At 37.9% G+C, this 25307-nt stretch overlaps 3 protein-coding genes across 4 annotated transcripts; 1 reads left to right on the top strand and 2 right to left on the bottom strand.

Moving 5' to 3' along the window:
- Positions 1-3088: 3088 nt before the first annotated feature.
- On the top strand, positions 3089-6291 carry LOC125236033. The gene is made up of 2 exons (XM_048142719.1): positions 3089-3560; positions 5476-6291. Exons 1-2 carry the CDS (start codon positions 3428-3430, stop codon positions 5934-5936), a joined length of 594 nt encoding a protein of 197 aa, XP_047998676.1. The 5' UTR covers positions 3089-3427; the 3' UTR covers positions 5937-6291.
- On the bottom strand, positions 4429-9999 carry LOC125236031 (protein ALP1-like). 2 transcript variants are annotated; one of them, XM_048142716.1, is made up of 3 exons: positions 9821-9999; positions 6298-6697; positions 4429-5429 (listed from the first exon to the last, which is right to left on the bottom strand). In XM_048142716.1, exons 1-3 carry the CDS (start codon positions 9903-9905, stop codon positions 4520-4522), a joined length of 1395 nt encoding a protein of 464 aa, XP_047998673.1. In that variant the 5' UTR covers positions 9906-9999; the 3' UTR covers positions 4429-4519. The 2 variants fall into 2 exon arrangements, with proteins under 2 accessions (XP_047998673.1, XP_047998674.1); XM_048142717.1 differs by lacking the exon at positions 9821-9999 and having other exon boundaries at positions 6298-6717.
- LOC125236032 (protein ALP1-like) lies at positions 7573-9833 on the bottom strand. The gene is made up of 2 exons (XM_048142718.1): positions 9443-9833; positions 7573-8573 (listed from the first exon to the last, which is right to left on the bottom strand). The coding sequence occupies exons 1-2, from the start codon at positions 9745-9747 to the stop codon at positions 7664-7666; spliced, it is 1215 nt and encodes a 404-aa protein (XP_047998675.1). The 5' UTR covers positions 9748-9833; the 3' UTR covers positions 7573-7663.
- Positions 10000-25307: the final 15308 nt, after the last annotated feature.

The raw sequence follows: 25307 nt of genomic DNA, 5'->3' as shown, positions 1-25307 counted from the left end.
GAGCTGGCGCGCCACCTCCTCAACATCGAGCTACACCGCTTCCTTCATGATGATATAAAAATATTAAATTTGCTTATCAGTAGCTTGAAAAGTTGCGACCTTTTCCTTGCACTCGCTAGATAAAGCCCTCGTCAACTTTCTATTCTCTTCAGTGGGAATGACGCGGCCCGTCTTTCTTCGCAGGTCGTTCGGTAGCGGTCTAGAGTTAATGTCTCTTAGTTCTTTCTTGAGCGTGTACGTGAAATCTGTCGGCGCCGTCTCCAAGTTGATAACTTCCCATGCGTCTGATATCCCGCTTGTGTCTGATTCTTCGCTCACATCTTCACTGGCAACACCCTCGTCTCGGCAAACTGTGTATCTTAACTCTGGCTCGCTTTCCTCGATGTGTTGCAGATACTTGATGATGGTCCGATACTCCCGGCCGTCCCGAGGAGTGAACTGCATCCTGTCCCCCAGGGCTGCGAATGATGCATACCGCCCAAGCTCCACCTTGATGCTGAGCAGATGTGCCCCGCAGTTAGGGAAATTATGCACGAGGATGGTTGGGTATTTTTCAGCAAGCGAAACGGGTGGCTCATCGTGAAGGTGTTGCCTCAGGGTAGTTCTGTCCTGAGCAACTGCGGCGGTAGACACTATTGATGAGGATGAAGTCTTGAGGCATCTGCAAGGAGTCAGAGGTTGCCTGTCCCAGGCGGGTAGCTCCGTATGATCTTCATTTCTGCTCTCGATGTCCTTGTAGAGGTCCATTGGTGGGTATTCGGTACAACAATGTGTAGAGTGAGAGGGAAGATGATACTGATAAGGATAGCTCGGAGATCCTCGCTTGACCACTGTTGCAATCTATCTGTCATTTTTTTTGTCTAGCGTGTTTTATATAGACTGTCAGGTACTTGTCTAATAATAATAGTAAAAGGGTTTAAATTATCATGGTGAAATTATAAAGTACCACTTTGCACTAATAAGAAACCACGTACTTAATTTGTAAGTTCGTAACGAGTAAAAGTTAAAATAAATAATTTAACCCAATGGTTGGGATGAACAGTCCTAGGTTTCGTTTTATATTCCTACAATTTTAATTTAATCTATTATGATAGTCAACAGACAGGTAGACCTTAATTATAAATAATTTATATTGTGCATATAATATTTTCCTAATTAAACTTATGCATGCCTATTTAGCTACCTTAATTGAATCCTATTCCATCTCATACCTATTACCTGTAGGCAGGTATGTATAAAATTAACCGCGGATGATCGCTAATATTGGTTACATTTTAAACAATTGAAAATGAAGCAAACAATAATAAAATATGTATATCTGAAACTTTATTGATGTAACTTCTATATCTGAAAGCAGACGTTTATTTCAGAAAAAAAAACACAATCCTTCTAAAAACCTAGTGCCAAATAATATAAAAAATTAAACAAATGAAAATAATTATTACAGAAACCAACGTGTATTTACTTTATATTTGAAAATGTGGAACAAGCTTACTTTTACAAAATATAAATAAATAAACACATTTTATCACTAGGAGGCCCGATAATAACACGGCTAATATCTGATAATAACAGACACAAACTTGCAATAAAAAGCCACAGATTTTAGGTTCCTAATAAATCCCACGCACGCTCTGGTATCGCTATCGTCAATCGTGGTCTATTCTATTGACGAAGCTGAAAGTCTTATCGCATTTCTAAGAGTGTTGGTATTTTCTTGTTGCAGCGTTTAGACGACTGGAGAAAATGACGCACTCTTCAGGTGCAAACACTTTCAGTCCCTCGGTACTATCGAGCATTGCGATTATCTTCCTTACGCCATCGGATAGCGCTACGTCTTTCTTTTCACTTGAAGCCGGTGCTTGAGGCTCTATGTCTGGAAATTGAATCAAGCAGGAAGACGCATTATCTATAACTGGCGTCTTATCTTCGCTGGCGTCATCTGACAAGACACCGATTTCGTCATCTGAACCCAACTCTTCGCTGTCTGCGCTTGCTGAATGTAGATCTATCGCTGCTCTGAAGTCCTGGTCTATTATTTCACATGTGTCGTCAAATAGCACGCCGATTTCATCATCCGATAGCTGGCTTGTGTCCCGTCCGGCTTCCATAGCGTATCGGAAGTCTTCGTCCGACAACATCTCATATGCGTCCTGTTCTGCAGCCTCAATAGCGTACTCGTCCATCACGTCGTTTTTCGCTTCCATATCATCTGGATCATCCGATAGAATTCCTATAGAATCTTCGTCGCTGTCCTGGTCTCTCTCGCGTGTGTGTTGTCCTGTTGTTAAACTTGAATCATGTCGCTGGCATAGCTGGATGTAGGACACAAGCAACGCGAGTGTCGCATCGCCAAGTTGCCGGACCTGCGCTGGGCCATCAGCCGCCTGTATCACTTCTACAAGTGTGACGAAGTTGTCCAGATCTCGCATGAAGGGTGGTTGTAGGTCTTCACCGACGTGCGCGCTGAACGCGCTGAAGACATCAGCTATGGCTATCGCGGCACCAAGCATGGGGCAGTCTCCGTAGCGGCTACTCCAGTCAATCAGCGAAACGGGCGGCTCCTTGTGAAGGTGTTGCCTCAGGGTAGTTCCGTCCTGAGCAACTCCGGCGGTAGTCACTATTGTTGAGGATGAAGCCTTGTGACTTCTGCAGGGAGTCAGAGGTTGCCTGTCCCAGGCCGGTAGCTCCATATGATCTTCATTTCTTCTCTCGATGTCCTTGTAGAGGTCCATTGGTGGGTATTCGGTACAACAGTGTGTAGAGTGAGAGGGAAGATAAGACTGATAAGGATAGCTCGGAGATCCTCGCTTGACCACTGTTACAATCTATCTGTGATTTTTTTGTCTAGCTCGTTTTATATAGGCGGTGAGGTACTTTTCTAATAATAATAGTAAAAGGATTTAAATCGTCATTGTGAAATTTGGAAGTACCACTTGCACTAATAAGAAACCACGTGCTTAATTTGTAAGTTTGTAACGAGTAATAGTTAAAATAAATAAATAATTTAACCCAATGGTTGGGATAAACAGTCCTGGGTTTCGTTTTTCATCCTACAATTTTAATTTAATCTAATTAAGGTCTTCGCACATTATAACAACTCAACGGCGACTCGATTCTATGCCAAATATTGAAATTTAAGCCCTATGTCCTATTTTCTAGGTTTGATTTCAAAAAATATATATTGAAGTAGTGTACGACGTGTGGTCTACGCGTTGTACACTAAGGTCAACTCCGACACGTTTGCCACGCATTGACCACACGTCGTCCCCGCAACGACTATGCGTTTGCGACTGACGCGTGACGGGCAACCATTTGCCAACCCACCCGTCCGCCCCGTGCCTTCCCCCCGCCCGCCATCATTCGCTATAGAATCGAAAGACGGGGTGCACGTTGATAAGCGGTACAGTGATATTTTTTGTAAATCATGCAGAAAGAAAAGTTGATAGAAGAAGTGCGAAAATATCCGCTACTATACGACCTTAGTGATTCGAAATATAGCGACGTAAATAAGAAGGAAAAGGCATGGAATGAAATCGCTATTGTATTGTCGCAACCAGGTAAGAATTTTTCCCCTCACTAGCTCGGAAACACGTGTTTTGTCCTCTAATACCAGCGGGTAAAAACACATTTTATCCACTAGTGGGTAAAGTAATTTGACCTTGAATAAAGTCAAATTAACTGCTTTAAAATTTATAAAAGTAGGCGAATCTAGTAACAAAGATGATTTGCCACCTGTGAAACTACTGGAAGCAGTGAGTGCGTTGTAGTTTCCTCGCCATAGTGAGGGGAAAAGTTTTGTGTTACACTCGGGTGCAAATGTATTTTACTTCTCGTGTGTTAAAAAACTCGCAAGTTCAGGATTCTATTCTCGAACCACTCGCTTCGCTCGTGGTTCAACTATAGAATCCTTTCACTAGCTCGTTTTTCAATTCCACACTCGGCGTTAAAATACAACTTTGCCCCTTGTATAACAAATAACTATTAACATAATCAATTTCTATTTGTGACGTTTTCAGCGTAAAGGTACTGTGTTGGTATTGAGTTATTGATTTTGCCATAATCTACAGAAATTCAGCTATCGAACCAATAAATATGTGTGATTCTAATAGATATTAAAAAAAATGTTGAAACTTATAAGTCATTTCATTAAAGTACATTTTGAGAAAATTTAATTCAACCTGTAACATCCAAAGAAAGTATGTTATTGTACAGTACCTACGATTTTCTACTTTGACACTCGAAAAATCTTGGTTTATCGTAAAAAATCGTGTTTTCACATACAGTAATATAAAATCCCAGAATTTACTGACATAAAATATTAAATCTACGTCATATATTTTTTTATTTTTAGTTTGGGTTTCTGTATTTTATAATAAAGTGCCTTACATTCATTTAATATAGGTAATCAGTAATAAAACTCCAACCTGAGTATAGAAACTTGTTTAATATTCTAAATAAGCCAATAATATTTTAACTAACTTCTTATGATGATTATGACATATTAACTATCCATGATCTATATTAAATGCTGCCACGGAACTCGTCCTTCCGGAGATTGAAAATAAGTTGCAAACATATCACGAGTTTCAAAAGCAGATGCCGAAGATTCACTTATATCTTCTGGAAGTGTACTTAGTAATCTCTGTTCATGATCATTATTGGCTGAACTCTGCCTTGTGTTGACTTCATCATCGGATATTATATTATAACACCGCATGACATTGTGTAAAATACACGTCGCAAAGACCACAATATCAACATATTTTGGGTGTAAATGCAAATTCTTATTATAAATTCCAAATTTTTGATATAAGATGCCGAACGCGTTTTCAACCACTCTGCGAGCTCGTGATAAGCGATTATTGTATATTCTTTCCTTTTCTGAAATGCCACTTGAACGAGGATATGGTCGCAATAAATTCCTTTTTAAAGGAAACGCTTCGTCGGCTACAAAAACATGTGGCATTACTATTTCAGTACCAGGTAATGGTGTGTCAGTTGGAATATTAAACGTATTCATTTCAATCGCTCTTCCTAATCTTGACGATGCCAAAATTCCGCCATCACTATTCCTGCCATAGGCCCCTATATCAACAGCTATAAATCTGTATCTATCATCGACGATAGCCATGAGGACGATAGAGAAGTGTTTTTTATAATTAAAAAATAGCGAGCCACTGCTAGGAGGGGCAATTATGTTTACATGTTTGCCGTCGATGGCACCTATACAGTTTGGAAAATTCCATTTTTTATTGAAACCATCTGCGATTCTTTTCCAGTCTTTGGTAGTAGGTGTGGGCATGAACTTCCCCTTCATTTTATTTATAATCGCATTGCACACATCTTTTAATATCGACCGGATGGTACTTTCGCCTAACCTAAAGCTTGAACTCATAGTCCTAAATGAACAGCCACTAATCAAGTACCTGAAACAACCAATTTTTCTTTATATTTATATTTATTTTGTTACAGCGTCAGAATGTAAGAAGATATGGCAAAACTTAAGGGAATATCATAGAAGAGCCATTAAAAAGAAAGCAACTAAAAGTGGTCAGAGTGCTACTACTAATAAAAAATGGCAATATGAAACTGAAATGTCTTTTTTACTACCACATTATAAAGAACGGTCTACAGTGACGTCAGTGGACAACACAGATGATGGTGATGATGAAAATAGCTTATCTGCTGCCGAAATTTTTGCCAATTTGACTAATAATGAAGAATCTCAGGACTCGTCAATTACCTCGGAGCGTCCAGAATCTTCGGTGTCTATGTACGAATCATCTAAATCAGTGTTTCCTGACATCCCAAAAACGACAAAACGAAAGAAATTGCAAGAAACAAGTGCATCGGCGGTTTTAATGGAATATTTATTAAAAAACAAAAAAGATGAAGATGGAAAGCAGAATGACGAAATGGATAATTTTTTTTAAGTATTTCTAGCACAGTAAAAAAATTATCTACCTATAATCAAGCACTTTTAAAGTCAAGAATTTTTAATTTAGTTTCGGAAGCTGAAATACAAGAACTGCAAAATAATCGAAACTGTTACTATGATGATTTTTTTGCACCAGGAACTTCTGGCTACACAACTCAAAACATAAATACAGGTACTACCGGTACTAGCACCGCTAGCACCCAACAGCAAAATACAACCCCTATGGAAGAATCGAGGGTTGATGGCTCTTCTTTAACACAACTAAAGTAAAATTGCTTTGCCTTGATTTATCCTTTAACTTGATATATGAATAAATAAATAAATATAATTCTATAAAAAAGTTTCTTATTGCTTACCTTAATGTCACTGCCAGCTTTTCTTCCGGTGATACAGCTTCTCTAAATCGCGTGTTTCTTTTGTAGATGTCGTCCTCAATAAAATTAAGTATATAATAAAACAAGTATCTCGGCATACGGAAATAGATATAGAATTTTTCTTCGTCATCTAGCAGACGTCTCCGGATATTCCAATATTCCCCTTCTGATTTCCTTTGTCTCAACATATCATGTACCCAATATCTTCTTTTCCTGCTGTTTCGTTCATTTTCATTATCGAGTATAATAGCTATAATCGCCAGTTCACTGAATGTAAAGTACGACATTTCAAAAGCAACACGACTTCTTAGGACAAAATTCAACCGAAAACTGAGGTTAGACGAGTTGTCTGTTGAATACCCACTCGTTGACACCGCGTTGTCCACTCGTTGACACCGCGTTGTCCACTTGTTGACACCGCGTTGTCCAAAGAAAGTATGTTATTGTACAGTACCTACGATTTTCTACTTTGACACTCGAAAAATCTTGGTTTATCGTAAAAAATCGTGTTTTCACATACAGTAATATAAAATCCCAGAATTTACTGACATAAAATATTAAATCTACGTCATATATTTTTAGGGTTCCGTAGCCAAAATGGCAAAAACGGAACCCTTATAGTTTCGTCATGTCCGTCTGTCCGTCTGTCCGTCTGTCCGTCTGTCCGTCTGTCACAGCCGATTTACTCGGAAACTATAAGTACTACAGTGATGAAATTTGATGGGAATATGTGTTGTATGAACCGCTACAAAATTATGACACTAAATAGTAAAAAAAGAATTGGGGGTGGGGCCCCCATACATGTAACTGAGGGATGAAAATTTTTTTTTTCGATGTACATACCCGTGTGGGGTATCAATGGAAAGGTCTTTTAAAATGATATAAAGTTTTCTAAAAAACATTTTTCTTAAAGTGAACGGTTTTTGAGATATCAGCTCTCAAAGTCGTAAAAAGTATGTCCCCCCCCCTCTATTTTTATAACTACGGGGTATAAAATTCTAAAAAAAATAGAGGTGATGCATGCTAATTAACTCTTTCAACGATTTTTGGTTTGATCAAAGTATCTCTTATAGTTTTTGAGATAGGTTGATTTAACTGTAATTTTTGAGAAAAATACGGAAAACTACGGAACCCTACACTGAGCGTGGTCCGACACGCTCTTGGCCGGTTTTTTTATTTTTAGTTTGGGTTTCTGTATTTTATAATAAAGTGCCTTACATTCATTTAATATAGGTAATCAGTAATAAAACTCCAACCTGAGTATAGAAACTTGTTTAATATTCTAAATAAGCCAATAATATTTTAACTAACTTCTTATGATGATTATGACATATTAACTATCCATGATCTATATTAAATGCTGCCACGGAACTCGTCCTTCCGGAGATTGAAAATAAGTTGCAAACATATCACGAGTTTCAAAAGCAGATGCCGAAGATTCACTTATATCTTCTGGAAGTGTACTTAGTAATCTCTGTTCATGATCATTATTGGCTGAACTCTGCCTTGTGTTGACTTCATCATCGGATATTATATTATAACACCGCATGACATTGTGTAAAATACACGTCGCAAAGACCACAATATCAACATATTTTGGGTGTAAATGCAAATTCTTATTATAAATTCCAAATTTTTGATATAAGATGCCGAACGCGTTTTCAACCACTCTGCGAGCTCGTGATAAGCGATTATTGTATATTCTTTCCTTTTCTGAAATGCCACTTGAACGAGGATATGGTCGCAATAAATTCCTTTTTAAAGGAAACGCTTCGTCGGCTACAAAAACATGTGGCATTACTATTTCAGTACCAGGTAATGGTGTGTCAGTTGGAATATTAAACGTATTCATTTCAATCGCTCTTCCTAATCTTGACGATGCCAAAATTCCGCCATCACTATTCCTGCCATAGGCCCCTATATCAACAGCTATAAATCTGTATCTATCATCGACGATAGCCATGAGGACGATAGAGAAGTGTTTTTTATAATTAAAAAATAGCGAGCCACTGCTAGGAGGGGCAATTATGTTTACATGTTTGCCGTCGATGGCACCTATACAGTTTGGAAAATTCCATTTTTTATTGAAACCATCTGCGATTCTTTTCCAGTCTTTGGTAGTAGGTGTGGGCATGAACTTCCCCTTCATTTTATTTATAATCGCATTGCACACATCTTTTAATATCGACCGGATGGTACTTTCGCCTAACCTAAAGCTTGAACTCATAGTCCTAAATGAACAGCCACTAATCAAGTACCTGAAACAACCAATTTTTCTTTATATTTATATTTATTTTGTTACAGCGTCAGAATGTAAGAAGATATGGCAAAACTTAAGGGAATATCATAGAAGAGCCATTAAAAAGAAAGCAACTAAAAGTGGTCAGAGTGCTACTACTAATAAAAAATGGCAATATGAAACTGAAATGTCTTTTTTACTACCACATTATAAAGAACGGTCTACAGTGACGTCAGTGGACAACACAGATGATGGTGATGATGAAAATAGCTTATCTGCTGCCGAAATTTTTGCCAATTTGACTAATAATGAAGAATCTCAGGACTCGTCAATTACCTCGGAGCGTCCAGAATCTTCGGTGTCTATGTACGAATCATCTAAATCAGTGTTTCCTGACATCCCAAAAACGACAAAACGAAAGAAATTGCAAGAAACAAGTGCATCGGCGGTTTTAATGGAATATTTATTAAAAAACAAAAAAGATGAAGATGGAAAGCAGAATGACGAAATGGATAATTTTTTTTTAAGTATTTCTAGCACAGTAAAAAAATTATCTACCTATAATCAAGCACTTTTAAAGTCAAGAATTTTTAATTTAGTTTCGGAAGCTGAAATACAAGAACTGCAAAATAATCGAAACTGTTACTATGATGATTTTTTTGCACCAGGAACTTCTGGCTACACAACTCAAAACATAAATACAGGTACTACCGGTACTAGCACCGCTAGCACCCAACAGCAAAATACAACCCCTATGGAAGAATCGAGGGTTGATGGCTCTTCTTTAACACAACTAAAGTAAAATTGCTTTGCCTTGATTTATCCTTTAACTTGATATATGAATAAATAAATAAATATAATTCTATAAAAAAGTTTCTTATTGCTTACCTTAATGTCACTGCCAGCTTTTCTTCCGGTGATACAGCTTCTCTAAATCGCGTGTTTCTTTTGTAGATGTCGTCCTCAATAAAATTAAGTATATAATAAAACAAGTATCTCGGCATACGGAAATAGATATAGAATTTTTCTTCGTCATCTAGCAGACGTCTCCGGATATTCCAATATTCCCCTTCTGATTTCCTTTGTCTCAACATATCATGTACCCAATATCTTCTTTTCCTGCTGTTTCGTTCATTTTCATTATCGAGTATAATAGCTATAATCGCCAGTTCACTGAATGTAAAGTACGACATTTCAAAAGCAACACGACTTCTTAGGACAAAATTCAACCGAAAACTGAGGTTAGACGAGTTGTCTGTTGAATACCCACTCGTTGACACCGCGTTGTCCACTCGTTGACACCGCGTTGTCCACTTGTTGACACCGCGTTGTCCACTCGTTGACAACGCATTGCCCACTAGTGACCATTGGGTGGATCAACTAGTTGACTACTCATCGAGAGTGTGAGTAGAGGTGGCGTGGAGTTGATTAAGTGTGCGAAGACCTTTAAGTGCACACAATACAAGTACAACATATTATGATAGTCAAACGACCACTATTCCTTAATTAGCATAATGATGTTGTGCAAATAAATATATATTTCTAATGAAACCCTAAGCCTATTAAGAGTATTTAGCCACATTAATTGAATCCCATCTCATATTACCTATAGGTAGGTATGTATATAAATAAATGAATCACGGATGATCGCTATTAAATATTTGTTAACATTTTAAACAACTGAAAAGGAGTCGGAAGTTTCAGTTCAAAGCTCAAAACTTTTATTTGCTAAAATGCACGTACATCATTATATAATGGTAGAAATATATACATAGTGTCAGTGCATTAATCCATATGGCATGCAAATCATAATTGTACCTAATTACCTAAATTAAAACATTCATATTTACAAAACTATAAGTTTAAACAAATAGTGTCTGAAACTTGACTTATGTTATTTATATATCTAAATCCAATATTAGTAATATTAGACGTTTATATCAGACGTTTATTTCAGGAAAAAAAACGCAATCAATCAATCAATCAAATCAATCAAAATCAATATTATTACAGAAACCAACGTGTATTTACTTTATATTTGAAAATAAGCTAACTTTTACAAAATATAAATAAATAAACACATTTTATCAATAGGAGGTCCGATAATAACACGACTAATATTTACCAGATAATAACAGGCACAAACTTGCAATAAAAAGCCATAAATATAAGGTTCCTAATAAATCCCACGCGCGCTCTGGCTGTCGCTATCGGCAATCGTGGTCTATTCTAGATAGATAGATAGATAGATAGAATACTCTTTATTGGCACACCTCAGCAAGAGATACAGAAAAAAGATACAGCGGAGACAAAACAAATGATTATAAATAGAGGCAGACAACAGGCGGTCTTATCGCTAAAGAGCGATCTCTACCAGACAACCTTTGGGTAGCGGAAATAAAAAACATAATCAGAAAGAGTAGGTGCTTCGAAATGAAAAATCATACTTATTCTAATTTCCAACACACAAATTGAATAAACATACACATAATATAAGAGAATATAAATAGACTTACATAAACATACTTAAATAGTAATATACAGCAAGACAGATATATAGTAACAAACCAACAATATACAGCAATCATACCAACCACAGAGTAAAAATAGCAATACGATCACTAAGGGAGAGATAAATAATGTTCTTTAAGCATTTTTTTAAAAACAGAAATAGATTGAGCCCGTCTAATGCCCGGAGGTAGAGAGTTCCAGAGTCGAACAGCTTTGAAAGTAAAAGAGGAGTTGTAAAATTTTGAAGAAGAAGATGGGACAGACAAAAGTAGACTGCGGGACAACCTTACAGAATTAAGGTAACTAAAACGCGCCTTGAGATACTGAGGAGTTGTAGGAAGAAATAAAATGCAATACAAGAGGGACAAGATATGAAGGTTACGACGAAAGCGAATAGGGAGCCACTTGAGCTGTGAGCGAAAGTGAGAAACATGGTCATACTTGCGTAACCCAAATATGAACCGAATGCAAATATTTTGGATGCGCTCAAGTTTATTTAGTTGGTCCTCCGTTAGGTCAAGATATGAAACGTCAGCATAGTCTAAGATTGGGAGAAGGAGAGTTTGGGCAAGCGCAATTTTGGTCGGAATAGGTAGAAAATTTCGCAGTCTCCTGAGGGAACATGCTGAAACAATCATCCTTCTGCTTACTTCGCCAACTTGAGGTGCCCAAGATAGAGTACTGTCCATTAGAAGTCCCAGATTTTTCACCAACGGGGAGTAGGTTATTATAACGCCATCAAAGTAGATGTCAGTCAGTAGAGTCATTCTATTGACGAAGCTGAATGTTTTATCACATTTCTAAGAGTGTTGGTATTTTCTTATATAAATAAATGAACAACGGATGATCGCTAATATTGGTAACATTTTAATATTTTTTTGTTGCAGATTATCAGCTTTCATACTGCGAGTGTGTTTTTGATTACCATAACCCTACTAAATTAACAAGCACAGACTGGCGATCAGTATCGGTAGTCAATAACCTACAATTAATTACTTTAAATTTGCAAATTTACAAATTTAATATTGTATGCACTAACCCCTTAGTTTGTAAGTCCTACTAATAACATATGTGTCCATGGTTGCACGAAATAAAAATATTCATTCATTCATTCATTCATTACATTGTTATTTTTAAGACATTACCAATTGATTGTGGAATCACATTTTTTGCCATACTAAATTGAACCTTATCACTGAGACAGAAAGGTGATCGTATCAGACTAGCGAAAACGGTCTTCATGAGAGGGCATTGTTTGGGCTGGTGGTCTTACTCTCGCACGTGTGGCCAGTGTTAATGAGGTTACCATAGTAGTAGTATTTTTATCTGTACATTACCTGATTTTATAACTTCTTATATTATTTTAGTGTTATATTCAAACTAGGGTTTCGATATATTTCAAAGAATTGGAAAATAATTATAATGTAATTATTTTGATGCCAATAAATCAAAGATTTGTATAATTAAAAAATACGTTCAAATGGGTATTAGTAGATTTGGTAGTAACTTTGAAAATTGACTGGTATCCCCAATGTATGACAGTGATGACGTCACTGAATAATGTTGACATTGTCAGTAAGTGCGAGAGGGACACAAGCCCAAACAATGACTTCTCATGTGGACACACTTTTTGACCTAACTACTCATTCTGGTTTAAATGTAATTCTGTGGTACATACATCCTTGCTACGCCCCAACAGAGCATGTGAAACTATTTATAATAATTATAACAATAATACATTGACTATGTGTTTCTGCAATAAAAAAAGAACAATGAAATTAAAAAGAAAATGCTAAAAAATATCTAAGTTTTCATACTAAGAATTAGTTTCAGTTTTATATTCATATAGTGTAATAGTGTACGTAGTAATATAGTTGTCATATATGTGTAATGTTGTGGGTAGTCTCTTTTACTTTCTATGATAAAAAGTAACTGAAGGTACTTCACTTATATTCCTATGTAAGTCGTGTCGATATGTGCTCCCTAGCATATTAAATGTTATTTACAATTTACCAGTGTTTTATTGGACATAATAGTGGCGACGTACGTAAAGTGAATGTGATGTTATCAAGATGTCAAATTAATCAGTGAAATTTCATGAGTTTAACCCTAAAACAGACTGTTGGGGAAATTACCTGGATAGGTTAAACTATTGTTTTGAAGCCAATGGTGTTGAGACGGACAGTGCAAAAAAGGCCAATTTCTTTACAGTTTGTGGCTCACAAGTGTTTGAAACATGTTTGGCGTTAATAACTCCCAAAAAAATCAAGTGATGTGACATTCAGTGACATTGTGACTATACTAACTAATCATTACAGTCCGAAGCCTAATGAAATATCAATGTCATATAAGTTTTACAAGCGAGACCAAAAACAAGGCGAAAAAGCGTCGGAATATATTACGGCTTTGAGGAAGATTGATTCGTTTTGTAATTTCACTGACTTGGAACGGATGTTACGCGACCGTCTCGTGTGTGGTATGAACGATCATAAATTGCAATATGAACTATTAAAAAAGAATAATCTAAGTTACAAAGACGTGGTTGATGCGATACTTTCATCCGAGAGCGCGGAGAAAGATGTTCATATGATCGTGACAGGTAGCTCCGTTGCCGAAGATTCCACATCAGCGAGCGTGACGCCTGGCGCCAGCGACTCGGCGGCGGCGTCCACTGCGCCGGAGCCCATGGACGTCAACGCGGTACATTCCAAGCGCATTTCCGGCGGTACAAGCACCAGGTTGTGCTACAGATGTGGAGATAATCACGGAGGACAATGTCGTTTTGCTAATGCAATCTGCCGTTATTGCAAAAAGAAGGGACATCTGGAAAAAATATGTCTCGCTAAGAAAAAAGGTGGTAACAGGACAGTTAACTATACACACACGGAAGAAAATTCAGATGAGTACATCGGAGGTATCTACAATGTGGACTTGGCTGCAGACAATCGCGTACCGCCGTTTGACGTGGTGGTGACGCTGAACGGCGTGCAGCAACACATGCAAGTGGACTCGGGCGCGGCCTACTCGCTGCTGAACGTGCGCACGTGGCGCGCGCTGGCGCGGCCGCCGCTGGGGGCGCCGCCGATGGCTCTGCGCACCTGGACACGAGCGCCCCTCGACCTGCTCGGACAGGCTACTCTTCGTGTGCAGTATAAGAACATTGATCGTGACTTAAGTATTTTTGTCGCTAAGGGTAACGGTCCTAACCTTATAGGCCGTGATTGGTTTGCACCGCTTAACTTTTCACTAAAACTTGACAATGTATTAAACGTAGACATCGATCATAATACAGATTCGATCAATGCGAGACATAGTGAAGTTTTTAAAGACGGATTAGGCACTTACCGAGGGCAACCGATGACCATTCACGTGAAACCGGGCGCGACGCCTAAATACATTAAAGCGAGACCGGTACCATACGCTATCAAAGATAGAGTTGAGAAAGAAATTGATAGATTGGTTCAGGAACTTCGCCCGGTATCTTTTTCTGAGTGGGCGACACCAGTCGTACCCATTATAAAAAAGTCTGGGGACATTCGATTGTGCGGGGACTATCGCAGCACGGTAAATCAAGCTACAGAATCGGATACCTATCCGATGCCGACCGCTAATGAAGTTTTTGCCACCATCGCAGGAGGCAAGTACTTTTCAACACTAGACTTGAATCGGGCATACACACAGGTAACTGTGGACGACGCGACGGCTAAATTACTTACTCTGAATACATGCAAAGGTTTGTACTCGGTTCATCGCCTAGCATTTGGAGTCAAGGCGAGCCCGGGTATTTTTCAGCGTTTAATGACGTCATTGTTAGCTGGAATCCAGGGGGTGGCTGTCCTCATAGACGACATCATCATAGCCGGTCGCACCCTCTCCGAAATGTGGCAACGTCTGGATGAGGTGCTCGCTCGTATTGGTAAAGCTGGACTTCGGCTGAACCGCAACAAATGTAAGTTAGCCAGACAAAAGGTTGAATTCCTCGGATACGTCATTGATGCTCAAGGTATCCACCCGGCGCCAAGTAAAGTGGAAGCTATTGTGAACACACCAGAACCGCAAAATGTACATGAACTACAAGCTTTTCTTGGCCTTTACAATTTTTACGAGAGGTTTATACCACATAAAGCGACGACGCTTGAGCCTCTTCATCGGTTGCTAGACAAAACTCAAGCGTGGAAATGGACAGATACCGAACAAGCGGCATTCGATAAAGCAAAAAATCTTCTGACATTTGATATGACTCTAGTTCATTATGATTTGCACAGACGCTTATTATTGACATGTGACAGCTCGGAATATGGCGTGGGCGCAGTACTAGCGCATGTGATGGACGACGGTCAGGAGCGCCCTATAGCCATGAGCTCGCGGACGCTACATATTCACGAAAGGCGTTATTCTCAACTCGACAAAGAGGCGGCAGCGATCATGTTTGGCATTCAGAAGTTCCACAATTATTTGATTGGTCGTTCTTTTACAATTGTGACAGATCACAAGCCGTTGCTTGGCATTTTTGATCCGAAAAAGCCAATGCCGGGTATGATATCACCGCGACTAACGAGAATAGCCCTTGCTTTGACCGCACACAGTTATGAAATAATTTACAAGCCAGGGCCCCAGATCGGACACGCTGATGGACTAAGTAGATGGCCACAGCCGGTGCCTGACGAAACAGAACAACATCTCAGCGAGTTTTACTTATAGCAGACACACCGGAAAACTTTCCTTTTGATGCTGATCAGATAGCGAAGGAAACAAAAAAAGATACTACGTTGGCAGCAGTCATGAATTACATATACCGAGGCTGGCCTGCTAAAATAACCAACAACGAGTTACGGCCGTATTGGCTTCATCGTACGGAATTATCTCTACAGGAGGACTGTATGCTACTAGGCTGTCGAGTGGTGATTCCTCCGTCATTGCATAAAGCAACACTACAAGTACTTCATAGTACTCACAATGGCATCGTGCAAACAAAAGCTCTGGCAAGGAGTTGTGTGGTGGCCGCAACTCAATGAAGAAATTGAAAAGCTTATTGGAAACTGTTCCATATGCTTGGAACATCGGCACATGCCACCTAAAACCAGTCACGAATGGGTTACGCCTACAAGGCCGTGGTCTAGAATACACGTGGACTTTGCGGGCCCCTTCCAAGGAAAAGTTTTTCTGATAGTGGTGGACTCTTATTCTAGATGGCCTGAAGTGTTCATAGTCCCCAACACAAGCTCGGCTACAGTCATAAAACACTTGCGTGGGTTGTTTGCAACTCATGGTTTATGTGAAACTATTGTGTCCGACAACGGCACAGCGTTTACATCGGTGGAAATGGAGCAATTTCTTCACGCTAATAAAATAAAACATGCTAAGACTGCGCCTTATCATCCTGCCACAAATGGTTTAGCAGAGAGGATGGTTCAGACGGTAAAAAACAAATTGAGGAAAATGAACAACTTATCGTGGGACGTGTTGATAACTAACATGCTCCTATGTTTGAGATCCACTCCTTGCTCGGCAACAAACAAAAGCCCTGCTGAACTACTGATGAACAGGAGATTACGTACATTGTTGGACGTGATTCACCCCAATAACATAGCTAATAATAAAGTAGAACAACAAATTGATCGAAATGCACACGTGAAACGAAGGGAGACTAATATCGGCCAAAACGTTATGTACAGAAATTATGGAAAAGGCGCTAAATGGTTACCAGGAAGAGTAGTTAGTAAAGGTGGACCATCGAGCTACCAAGTTGAAGCTACGGATGGTTCATTAGTTAATAGACACATTGATCAACTGATTAAAACTACAGTACAAGACTCTAGTGTAACTGACAGAGCTTTACCAGAAGAAGAAATAATAAGGGGAGAAGGTACACCATATGAAGATTATGAGGACAAAGGTATCGATAAGGAGGATTTAAGTGATTCTAATAATCAGGATGAGACAATTATTGAAATACCCAGCTCTGATCAATGGGCTGCTATGCTGGGAATACCGCCAGTGGAAACAAGCCAATCTGTAGGGAAAGTCAATAAGAAAGCTAGACCACATTCTAAAGCTCCTTACGATAGACCAGGGAAAAGTAACAACTAATCAAAAACAATGATCGGTTTAATATAGTGTTACCGGAGATCGAGAAAAATGATTAATTTAATATAGTGTGAAGTTTGATTGTCTATTTGGGTCAAATCTATTTTTGTTATTTTGTTACTTACTTGTACACTTACTTAGGGGGGAGATATGTCATATATGTGTAATGTTGTGGGTAGTCTCTTTTACTTTCTATGATAAAAAGTAACTGAAGGTACTTCACTTATATTCCTATGTAAGTCGTGTCGATATGTGCTCCCTAGCATATTAAATGTTATTTACAATTTACCAGTGTTTTATTGGACATAATAATAGTAAATATATATACAGTATAGTTTGAAAATATTGTATATTGTTTAATAATATAGTTAAAAAATATATCTGTTATTAGTAACCTAATAACTTAATTCTTGTCTGAGCAATCACAAATGTTATTAGTTATAAGTGGAAACTGTTTTGGCTATGTATTACCTAAATAATCTCTTTTTGTTGATGTAATAGTTTGCTTGTTTGTTTCCCAAGTTTAAATAAAATAAATAAAATAAAAACTCTAACACTTATGATTATTATCATAGTCGCTATTTATCATAATGTGGGATGTTGAATCAACGATCATTGTTCCGATAGTCGTTTCAGCGAACGGTCTCATAGCGAAGAGTCTCGACCAACATCTTAAGAGACTCTCGCTAGGTGGCTGGATCAAGGGCCAGATGCAGAAGGCGGTGATCTTAGACACGGCGCGGATAGTCCGACGGTTCCTCTCTCTGCAGCCCTAACCACCGGCAGCTTGGGCCCTGCCCCGCTGCTGGCGGCACCCTAGGTTAGGTTTTTTATAATGTGTTTATATGTTTCATATTGTTTTGTAAGTGTTTTATTTTATTTTACTTTTATACTCATATTATAAAAAACCTAGCTTAAGAAAAGAGATAAATAAATGAATAATAAATCAGTTTATTGCAGACAATACAAGTTCCAAACAGTACAAAAAAAATACAATGACTGCAGAATGATTATGAATTTCCATACACGCCTCCGCTATTGTCATTTTGGGAGGCTTTTATCATTTCCGAGAATAATAGTAGTAGTAGTAGTAGTAACTCTTTATTGTACAAAAACACATAAAAAAAAAGCATACATTAAGATGTGAAGTACAAAGGCGAACTTATCCCTTTGAGGGATCTCTTCCAGTTAACCTTTCGAGTAAATGAGAGAGAAAACTTGAAGAGGGTAACAAATTCCGCAATTTGTACAACATGGTACCATAAAGACAATGGGCAAATAATATATAAATAATTAATTAATAAATAAATACACATACAGTAATAGGATAAACCTAACTATATCACACAAAAAGGAATGTGAAAGATACACTAAAGAGTTGACAAGGAACACAAAATATATACAAAGCAACAAGGCAAATTAGTCAGATAACCATAGCTTCTTTAACTTCTCCTTGAGCGACGCGACCGATTGTGCCTGCCTAAACGAGACGGGCAGTTCATTCCATAGTTTCACTGCACGGACAGCAAAAGACTTGTGGTATCCACGAGATTTGTGAGGGGGAATGGCAAGAGATAAATTCGCGCTAGAACGCAGACGGTGGCCACTGCCATCAGCCAGAAAAGTAAATTTTTCAGAGAGGTATAAAGGAGAAGAAGGTGTAAAAAGAGCATTAAAGAGAAGAGAAACAGCGTGGAATCCCTACGGCGGCGGATAGGAAGCCAGTTAAGTTTTTGACGGTAGTAAGACACATGGTCGTACTTCCGCAGACCGAAAATGTACCGTATGCAAACATTTTGCAAGCGCTCTAACTTATTTAAAAGATCTTCCGACATGTCGAGGTTCACAGCATCGCCATAGTCGAGTAACGGCAGTAACAGTGAGCGAGCTAACATAGTTTTGGTATCGAGAGGCAGGAAATTCTGTAGGCGCCTCAATAATTCGTGGTATTATAAAGATATCGTGGTCGATTGCCTACAACTGATACACTAATATCAAAATACCACGCGCATAGCCAGCTTGTGTTAATAAAATACTTATATTGGCTATAATTCCGACGCTTGCTATCGCATCGCTATCGCTAACTATATTGTCGAAGCTGAGCCGCTTATCGTAATTCTATCTTTGTTCTGTCATGCAAATCTGAACGCGGCGGCACAAAGTAATGTGCGACTATATTGGTCAACACTGGTGTTGATTATCTTTGTCTTTCTTTTATTTAAAAATTAACGTGCAAATCTTCTCGAGATGGTACTAAATGATGTTTTAATGGAGCGGAAAAAAGAAAGGTACTTACTTACTTCTTTGTTCGAAAGTGATCGTGTTGTTTTGAATGCATCGGCTTAACATATTAGTAAACAAATATGTACTTAATTGTAAATTTGGAGCCTATATAAATCCGATTGTACCACGTGCAGATGACTGGTACCTATGATGTTAACAAAATGCGCGTTGACTATCGGGACTTTCTAGGCTTAATAAATTTTATCTTTGATTTAAAAATGCACGTATTATCTCGATCATCACATTAAATTTCGTTATAAGTGCGAGAAGTATGTCATTACTTCACGAGTCTCGAGACATTTTGCAAAACTCGAGACGAGTGAAGAATGACATTCTCGCACGGGTGACGAACGACGTTTTTTAATACATTTGCGAAAAAACACTACTACAACGAAATAATAAACAATCCAAACTCCCAACATAAACATTTACGATTTGGGACGATTGTTTAATATAATATATATGTACTTACATTTTAATTTAATCGACCATTTATTCCAGTCGAAGTATTGCAAATAACATAAAATTATTATGACAAATCGAGTACCTAACATATTAAGGTTTTTGAAGGTGCTTGCATTATGAGCCATTTTTTCAAAGTATAAACCATTTTATAAATTATGTTTAGTATGCCTAAAAATAAACAATTACATATGAAATATCAATGTTTTAAAGATTAATCACTTAATAGTATGTTTATAGTTTTATTCCGTCTTAGTAAAACATACTAATATTAAAACAGCTCGGTATGTAGTCGGAAAATGGAACGCATACTTAGTGATTAGTAAAACGTCCCACTCTGTCGATTACCATTAAGGCGAGATTTACTATCTTTATTGAATAAACTGACAAAGCGGCTTCATAGCAATCGACAAAGTGGGTCGTTTTCTCGTGCACACGCATATAATACATTATCGTAAGATTCGTAAGCCTGCATTTGACTATTTACCCCGTCCAGAAAGACGACGCGGCTGACCTTACTCGTAAGGGTAGGATTACTAACAACCATTTTCTACAGCATTTTTTTATTTATTTTAAGTACATAGTAGTCAATGTTTTCCTATGCCTGTTATTCGTCCGATCATCGCTAGCGACATGACTGTGGTTTAGAATATTTGTCGCTATTACTCTGGCTGGCTGGCAAAAAACTACATGTCAGTTCAAACAGAAATTGAGAAAGTTCATAGAAATAGAGAAAGATGGGGATTTACATCGAAATGGTTTATTCATAAAATTACAACATGGCACATTTTAGATATAATTAAAAATCAAAAAATCAAAATCAAAAAGCATTTATTTCGAACTAAAGTCCATATTTTGTTAGTAATACATTAACACTTAGATCTAGGGTTAGTAAAGAAACATAAAATTAAAATTAATATAAATTTACACACATTGAGGCATGTAGCTGCAGCTGCACCCAATGCCTCAGCAACGGTAAGTCCCACCGGTCAGCCAGCGTGCACAGGATGGTATTCGAGCTGGCGCGCCACCTCCTCAACATCGAGCTACACCGCTTCCTCATGATGATATAAAAATATTAAATTTGCTTATCAGTAGCTTGAAAAGTTGCGACCTTTTCCTTGCACTCGCTAGATAAAGCCCTCGTCAACTTTCTATTCTCTTCAGTGGGAATGACGCGGCCCGTCTTTCTTCGCAGGTCGTTCGGTAGCGGTCTAGAGTTAATGTCTCTTAGTTCTTTCTTGAGCGTGTACGTGAAATCTGTCGGCGCCGTCTCCAAGTTGATAACTTCCCATCCGTCTGATATCCCGCTTGTGTCCGATTCTTCGCTCACATCTTCACTGGCAACACCCTCGTCTCGGCAAACTGTGTATCTTAACTCTGGCTCGCTTTCCTCGATGTGTTGCAGATACTTGATGATGGTCCGATACTCCCGGCCGTCCCGAGGAGTGAACTGCATCCTGTCCCCCAGGGCTGCGAATGATGCATACCGCCCAAGCTCCACCTTGATGCTGAGCAGATGTGCCCCGCAGTTAGGGAAATTATGCACGAGGATGGTTGGGTATTTTTCAGCAAGCGAAACGGGTGGCTCATCGTGAAGGTGTTGCCTCAGGGTAGTTCTGTCCTGAGCAACTGCGGCGGTAGACACTATTGATGAGGATGAAGTCTTGAGGCATCTGCAAGGAGTCAGAGGTTGCCTGTTCCAGGCGGGTAGCTCCGTATGATCTTCATTTCTGCTCTCGATGTCCTTGTAGAGGTCCATTGGTGGGTATTCGGTACAACAATGTGTAGAGTGAGAGGGAAGATGATACTGATAAGGATAGCTCGGAGATCCTCGCTTGACCACTGTTGCAATCTATCTGTCATTTTTTTTGTCTAGCGTGTTTTATATAGACTGTCAGGTACTTGTCTAATAATAATAGTAAAAGGGTTTAAATTATCATGGTGAAATTATAAAGTACCACTTTGCACTAATAAGAAACCACGTACTTAATTTGTAAGTTCGTAACGAGTAAAAGTTAAAATAAATAATTTAACCCAATGGTTGGGATGAACAGTCCTAGGTTTCGTTTTATATTCCTACAATTTTAATTTAATCTATTATGATAGTCAACAGACAGGTAGACCTTAATTATAAATAATTTATATTGTGCATATTGAGACGTCTGTCCTTGGGGGTCAAGAGGAAGGCAACACCCGTTTACTCGTTTATCAAAAAACCACATCGGAATGGAGGTACAAAAGTCATCAAAATAGAAATTTACGACAGTAACAAATTGAATGAGAACTTTGAACATATATGTAAATGTAATGCCGAGCTGTGTGCCCAATATGTAGTGAAAAATACGTTATTAGACCAAGTTTACGAATTAACGCGTAGAGTAATTGACAAGATAGACGAAGGTTTGTCCTCAGATACGCCACATGGGTACACCATCGAATAAGGGTACAATTTAATGTGATTGTGTAATATGAACATAGTTCTTAAGTTAATAAACATTATAAAAGTACACGTAATTTCATTTAACTATATCCAACTTTTACCTCAATGTTAATTACCTAGAGTAGGTACATAAAACTATAAAATAATATCTTATTAAGAGAACAGTATCTAACTCATCAGTACGAAATCAAAATCATTACTCATATCGGGTAGACATTTCTATTTAGAGATTTCAGATTACATACCTCAATATATACAAAAACACGATTATAGTTATACGTGTTAATTACCTACTAATATTCTAAATATCCCCCTCTTAAATACATGACTTCCTTAATTGATGTAAAATTAGCACATATTTGAATAGGTAGGTAATACGAGTCAACTAGATGTACCTAGTACAAGCATTCTCCTATCTCGCTAGTTCCATTGAATACATGAGACGAAATTAATATTTGAATGATGATTTCTTGGATTGCTTTGAAAAGTATTCGAACGTGTAATATTTATTGCAGTTACATTTAGACAATCTACAAGTATTCTGCTACCTCACTTCTTGAATGAGACTTCTTAAATGAACGAAAAAATTTTTAATGATCGATCGATTCGAATTAGTACCTATTATAATGTGTAATATTGGTGGTAGCTAGATGTACCTACTAGCATTATAATACCTCACTACTTGAATACGTGACATCTTGAATGGATGCAAAATGAGTATTTGAATGATCGATCGATTCAAATTAGTATTCTAATGTGTAATATTGGTGGCACCTGGATCTTCTTTGATCCAGGTGCACCAATATTACACTACTAATACACTATTAAAATAATGTTTTTATTACCGAGTTATATAAGGTTAAAAACGGTTGACATTGGCAGTTCATACAAAAATAAACACGGATTTCATTTATTATTCGCCAAGCAAGTGAAAATAGCAATCTTTATTTATTTTATACTTCAAAAATTCAAAATACATTTAGGATTGTTTGACATAATAATTTTCTCTCTTTCCGCTTGATTCCGTTCTTCTTAAAATTTATTTTTCTTTTTTTGTGCGTTTGGTTTTCGACAATTGTATTATTAATATTAATATTACGAGTGTAGTGCTCTATATCGACGGTGGTTCTACATCGATAAATGGTTATATGTACTTATGTGTAGGTCAGTCCTCCTTTTCTGTATGTAAAACTTCTGGATTTGAAGGGTCTGAATGAATTGGTACAGCAGAATACTTATATATCATACATCTTTTTTTTTCTTTAAACTAGAATCAATATAGAGATCTTTGTTAACAATTTCTGGTATATAAAATCAGGTGCATCATTGCTTAAAATTGTATTAACTAGGTTAAATTTAAGTCTGTTTCTCTGTTGTTTGTATGAATTGGAGCGGATAAATCAAGATAAAGCTTCATTTTGGATGATACTTATGTTGTCATTTTACAATTTTTACATGCTAGGTATAGAGTTCTTCTTCTTTCGAGTCATCACTTGTAATTTCAATGCGTCTGCGACGGAATAGTCAAAAACCTTCTTTCCTTATATCAAGATGAGAAGCATTTTACGAATGATTAAAGAAGTAAACGTTGTTCGATTTTGTTACAACGAAGGATAAACCCTAATAGACGGAGAGCTGGCAGGATTTTGGAGTAGGTCCTTGAGGCAACCTGGAAAGGTGCTCAGATGCTTCTCTGATCATAGCCAACATCAGGTCTGCAAGTCTGGCAGCTGGGGAGCGGGGCTTTATCGAGCTATGAATTTTTAAAGATTTAATTTTTTGAGGCCCAAAAAAGGTGTTTGAGGCAACCTGGAATTATTAAAAAGTGAAAATAAAGTTCCTCAGAAGTCGCATAGTATTTATGCCAGATCATTTGGCCGGGTCCTTCACCGTGCCAGAACGGTACAAAGTGGTAAAAAAAAATTCCAAAAAGGTTCTTGAGGCAGTCTGTCATTTTTACCAGTGAAAGATGAGGGTCTAAATAGCCATGGAAAAATAATGCCATGACATGAGGTGGGGTCCGTACCCTGCCATTCGATCTTGAAAGTCATTTTTTTAGTTTTTCGTAAATAACTCGTAAACGGTGGCCCACAGCAAAAAAATATGTTAAACAGAAAATATCTACATAAAATTTCCTACAAGAAAGGTTATGTACGTTTTTTCGATAGGATCAATATATAAACGGATAATTTAGTAAGAAAGTTTTTTTTAATCGATTACATGCTCCGTTTTTCGTCAATACCTCGTAAACGGTGGCCCACAGCAAAAAATTATGTTAAACAGAAAATATCTACATAGAATTTCCTATAAGAAAGGTTATATAACTTTTTTCGCTAGGATCAATTTTTTAGTTGGAAAGTATTTTTAAATAAATATTTGAGCCGTTTTTTGTTGATAACTCAAAAACGGTGGCTCACAGGCAAAAATAATGTTAGACAGAATTAATCTACATAATATTTTCTACAAGAAAGGTTCTATAAGATTTTTCACTAGGATCAATATTTTAGTTGGAAAGTATTTTTGAATAGATTTCATGGGCCGTTTTTTGTTAATAACTCGAAATCGGTGGCTTACAGCCAAAACTAATGTTTCACAGAATTAATCTTCATAATATTTCCTACAAGAAAGATTCTATAATATTTTTCGCTAGGATCAATATTTTAGTTGGAAAGTATTTTTCCAACTTCCCGGACCGCCGGCTAGTCGATCAGGGACGCTCCGGGCCTTAGGCCCTACGCGGAGCTCGGCCTTCGACCTTCGCTCGGCTCCGAAGCTCCACCGTCGGGCCTTCGGCCCGCCGGTTACGCTTGTTTAAGACACTTTTGTAAGGAAATTGTATGGGAGCACTTTATGCCCGCAGTGAAATTACTTGGATTTGGCCCGGGTGGGAGCCTAAAGGTGAGCTCCGTTCCTGCGGCCCTCCGCGGGGTCGGCCTTCGGCCTCCCACCCTGATAAGAATAAATGCA

The sequence above is a fragment of the Leguminivora glycinivorella genome, chromosome 18 (assembly GCF_023078275.1).
Source record: "Leguminivora glycinivorella isolate SPB_JAAS2020 chromosome 18, LegGlyc_1.1, whole genome shotgun sequence".
NCBI classification, from domain to species: Eukaryota; Metazoa; Arthropoda; class Insecta; order Lepidoptera; family Tortricidae; genus Leguminivora; species Leguminivora glycinivorella.
This window is presented reverse-complemented; position numbering and strand designations above follow the sequence as displayed.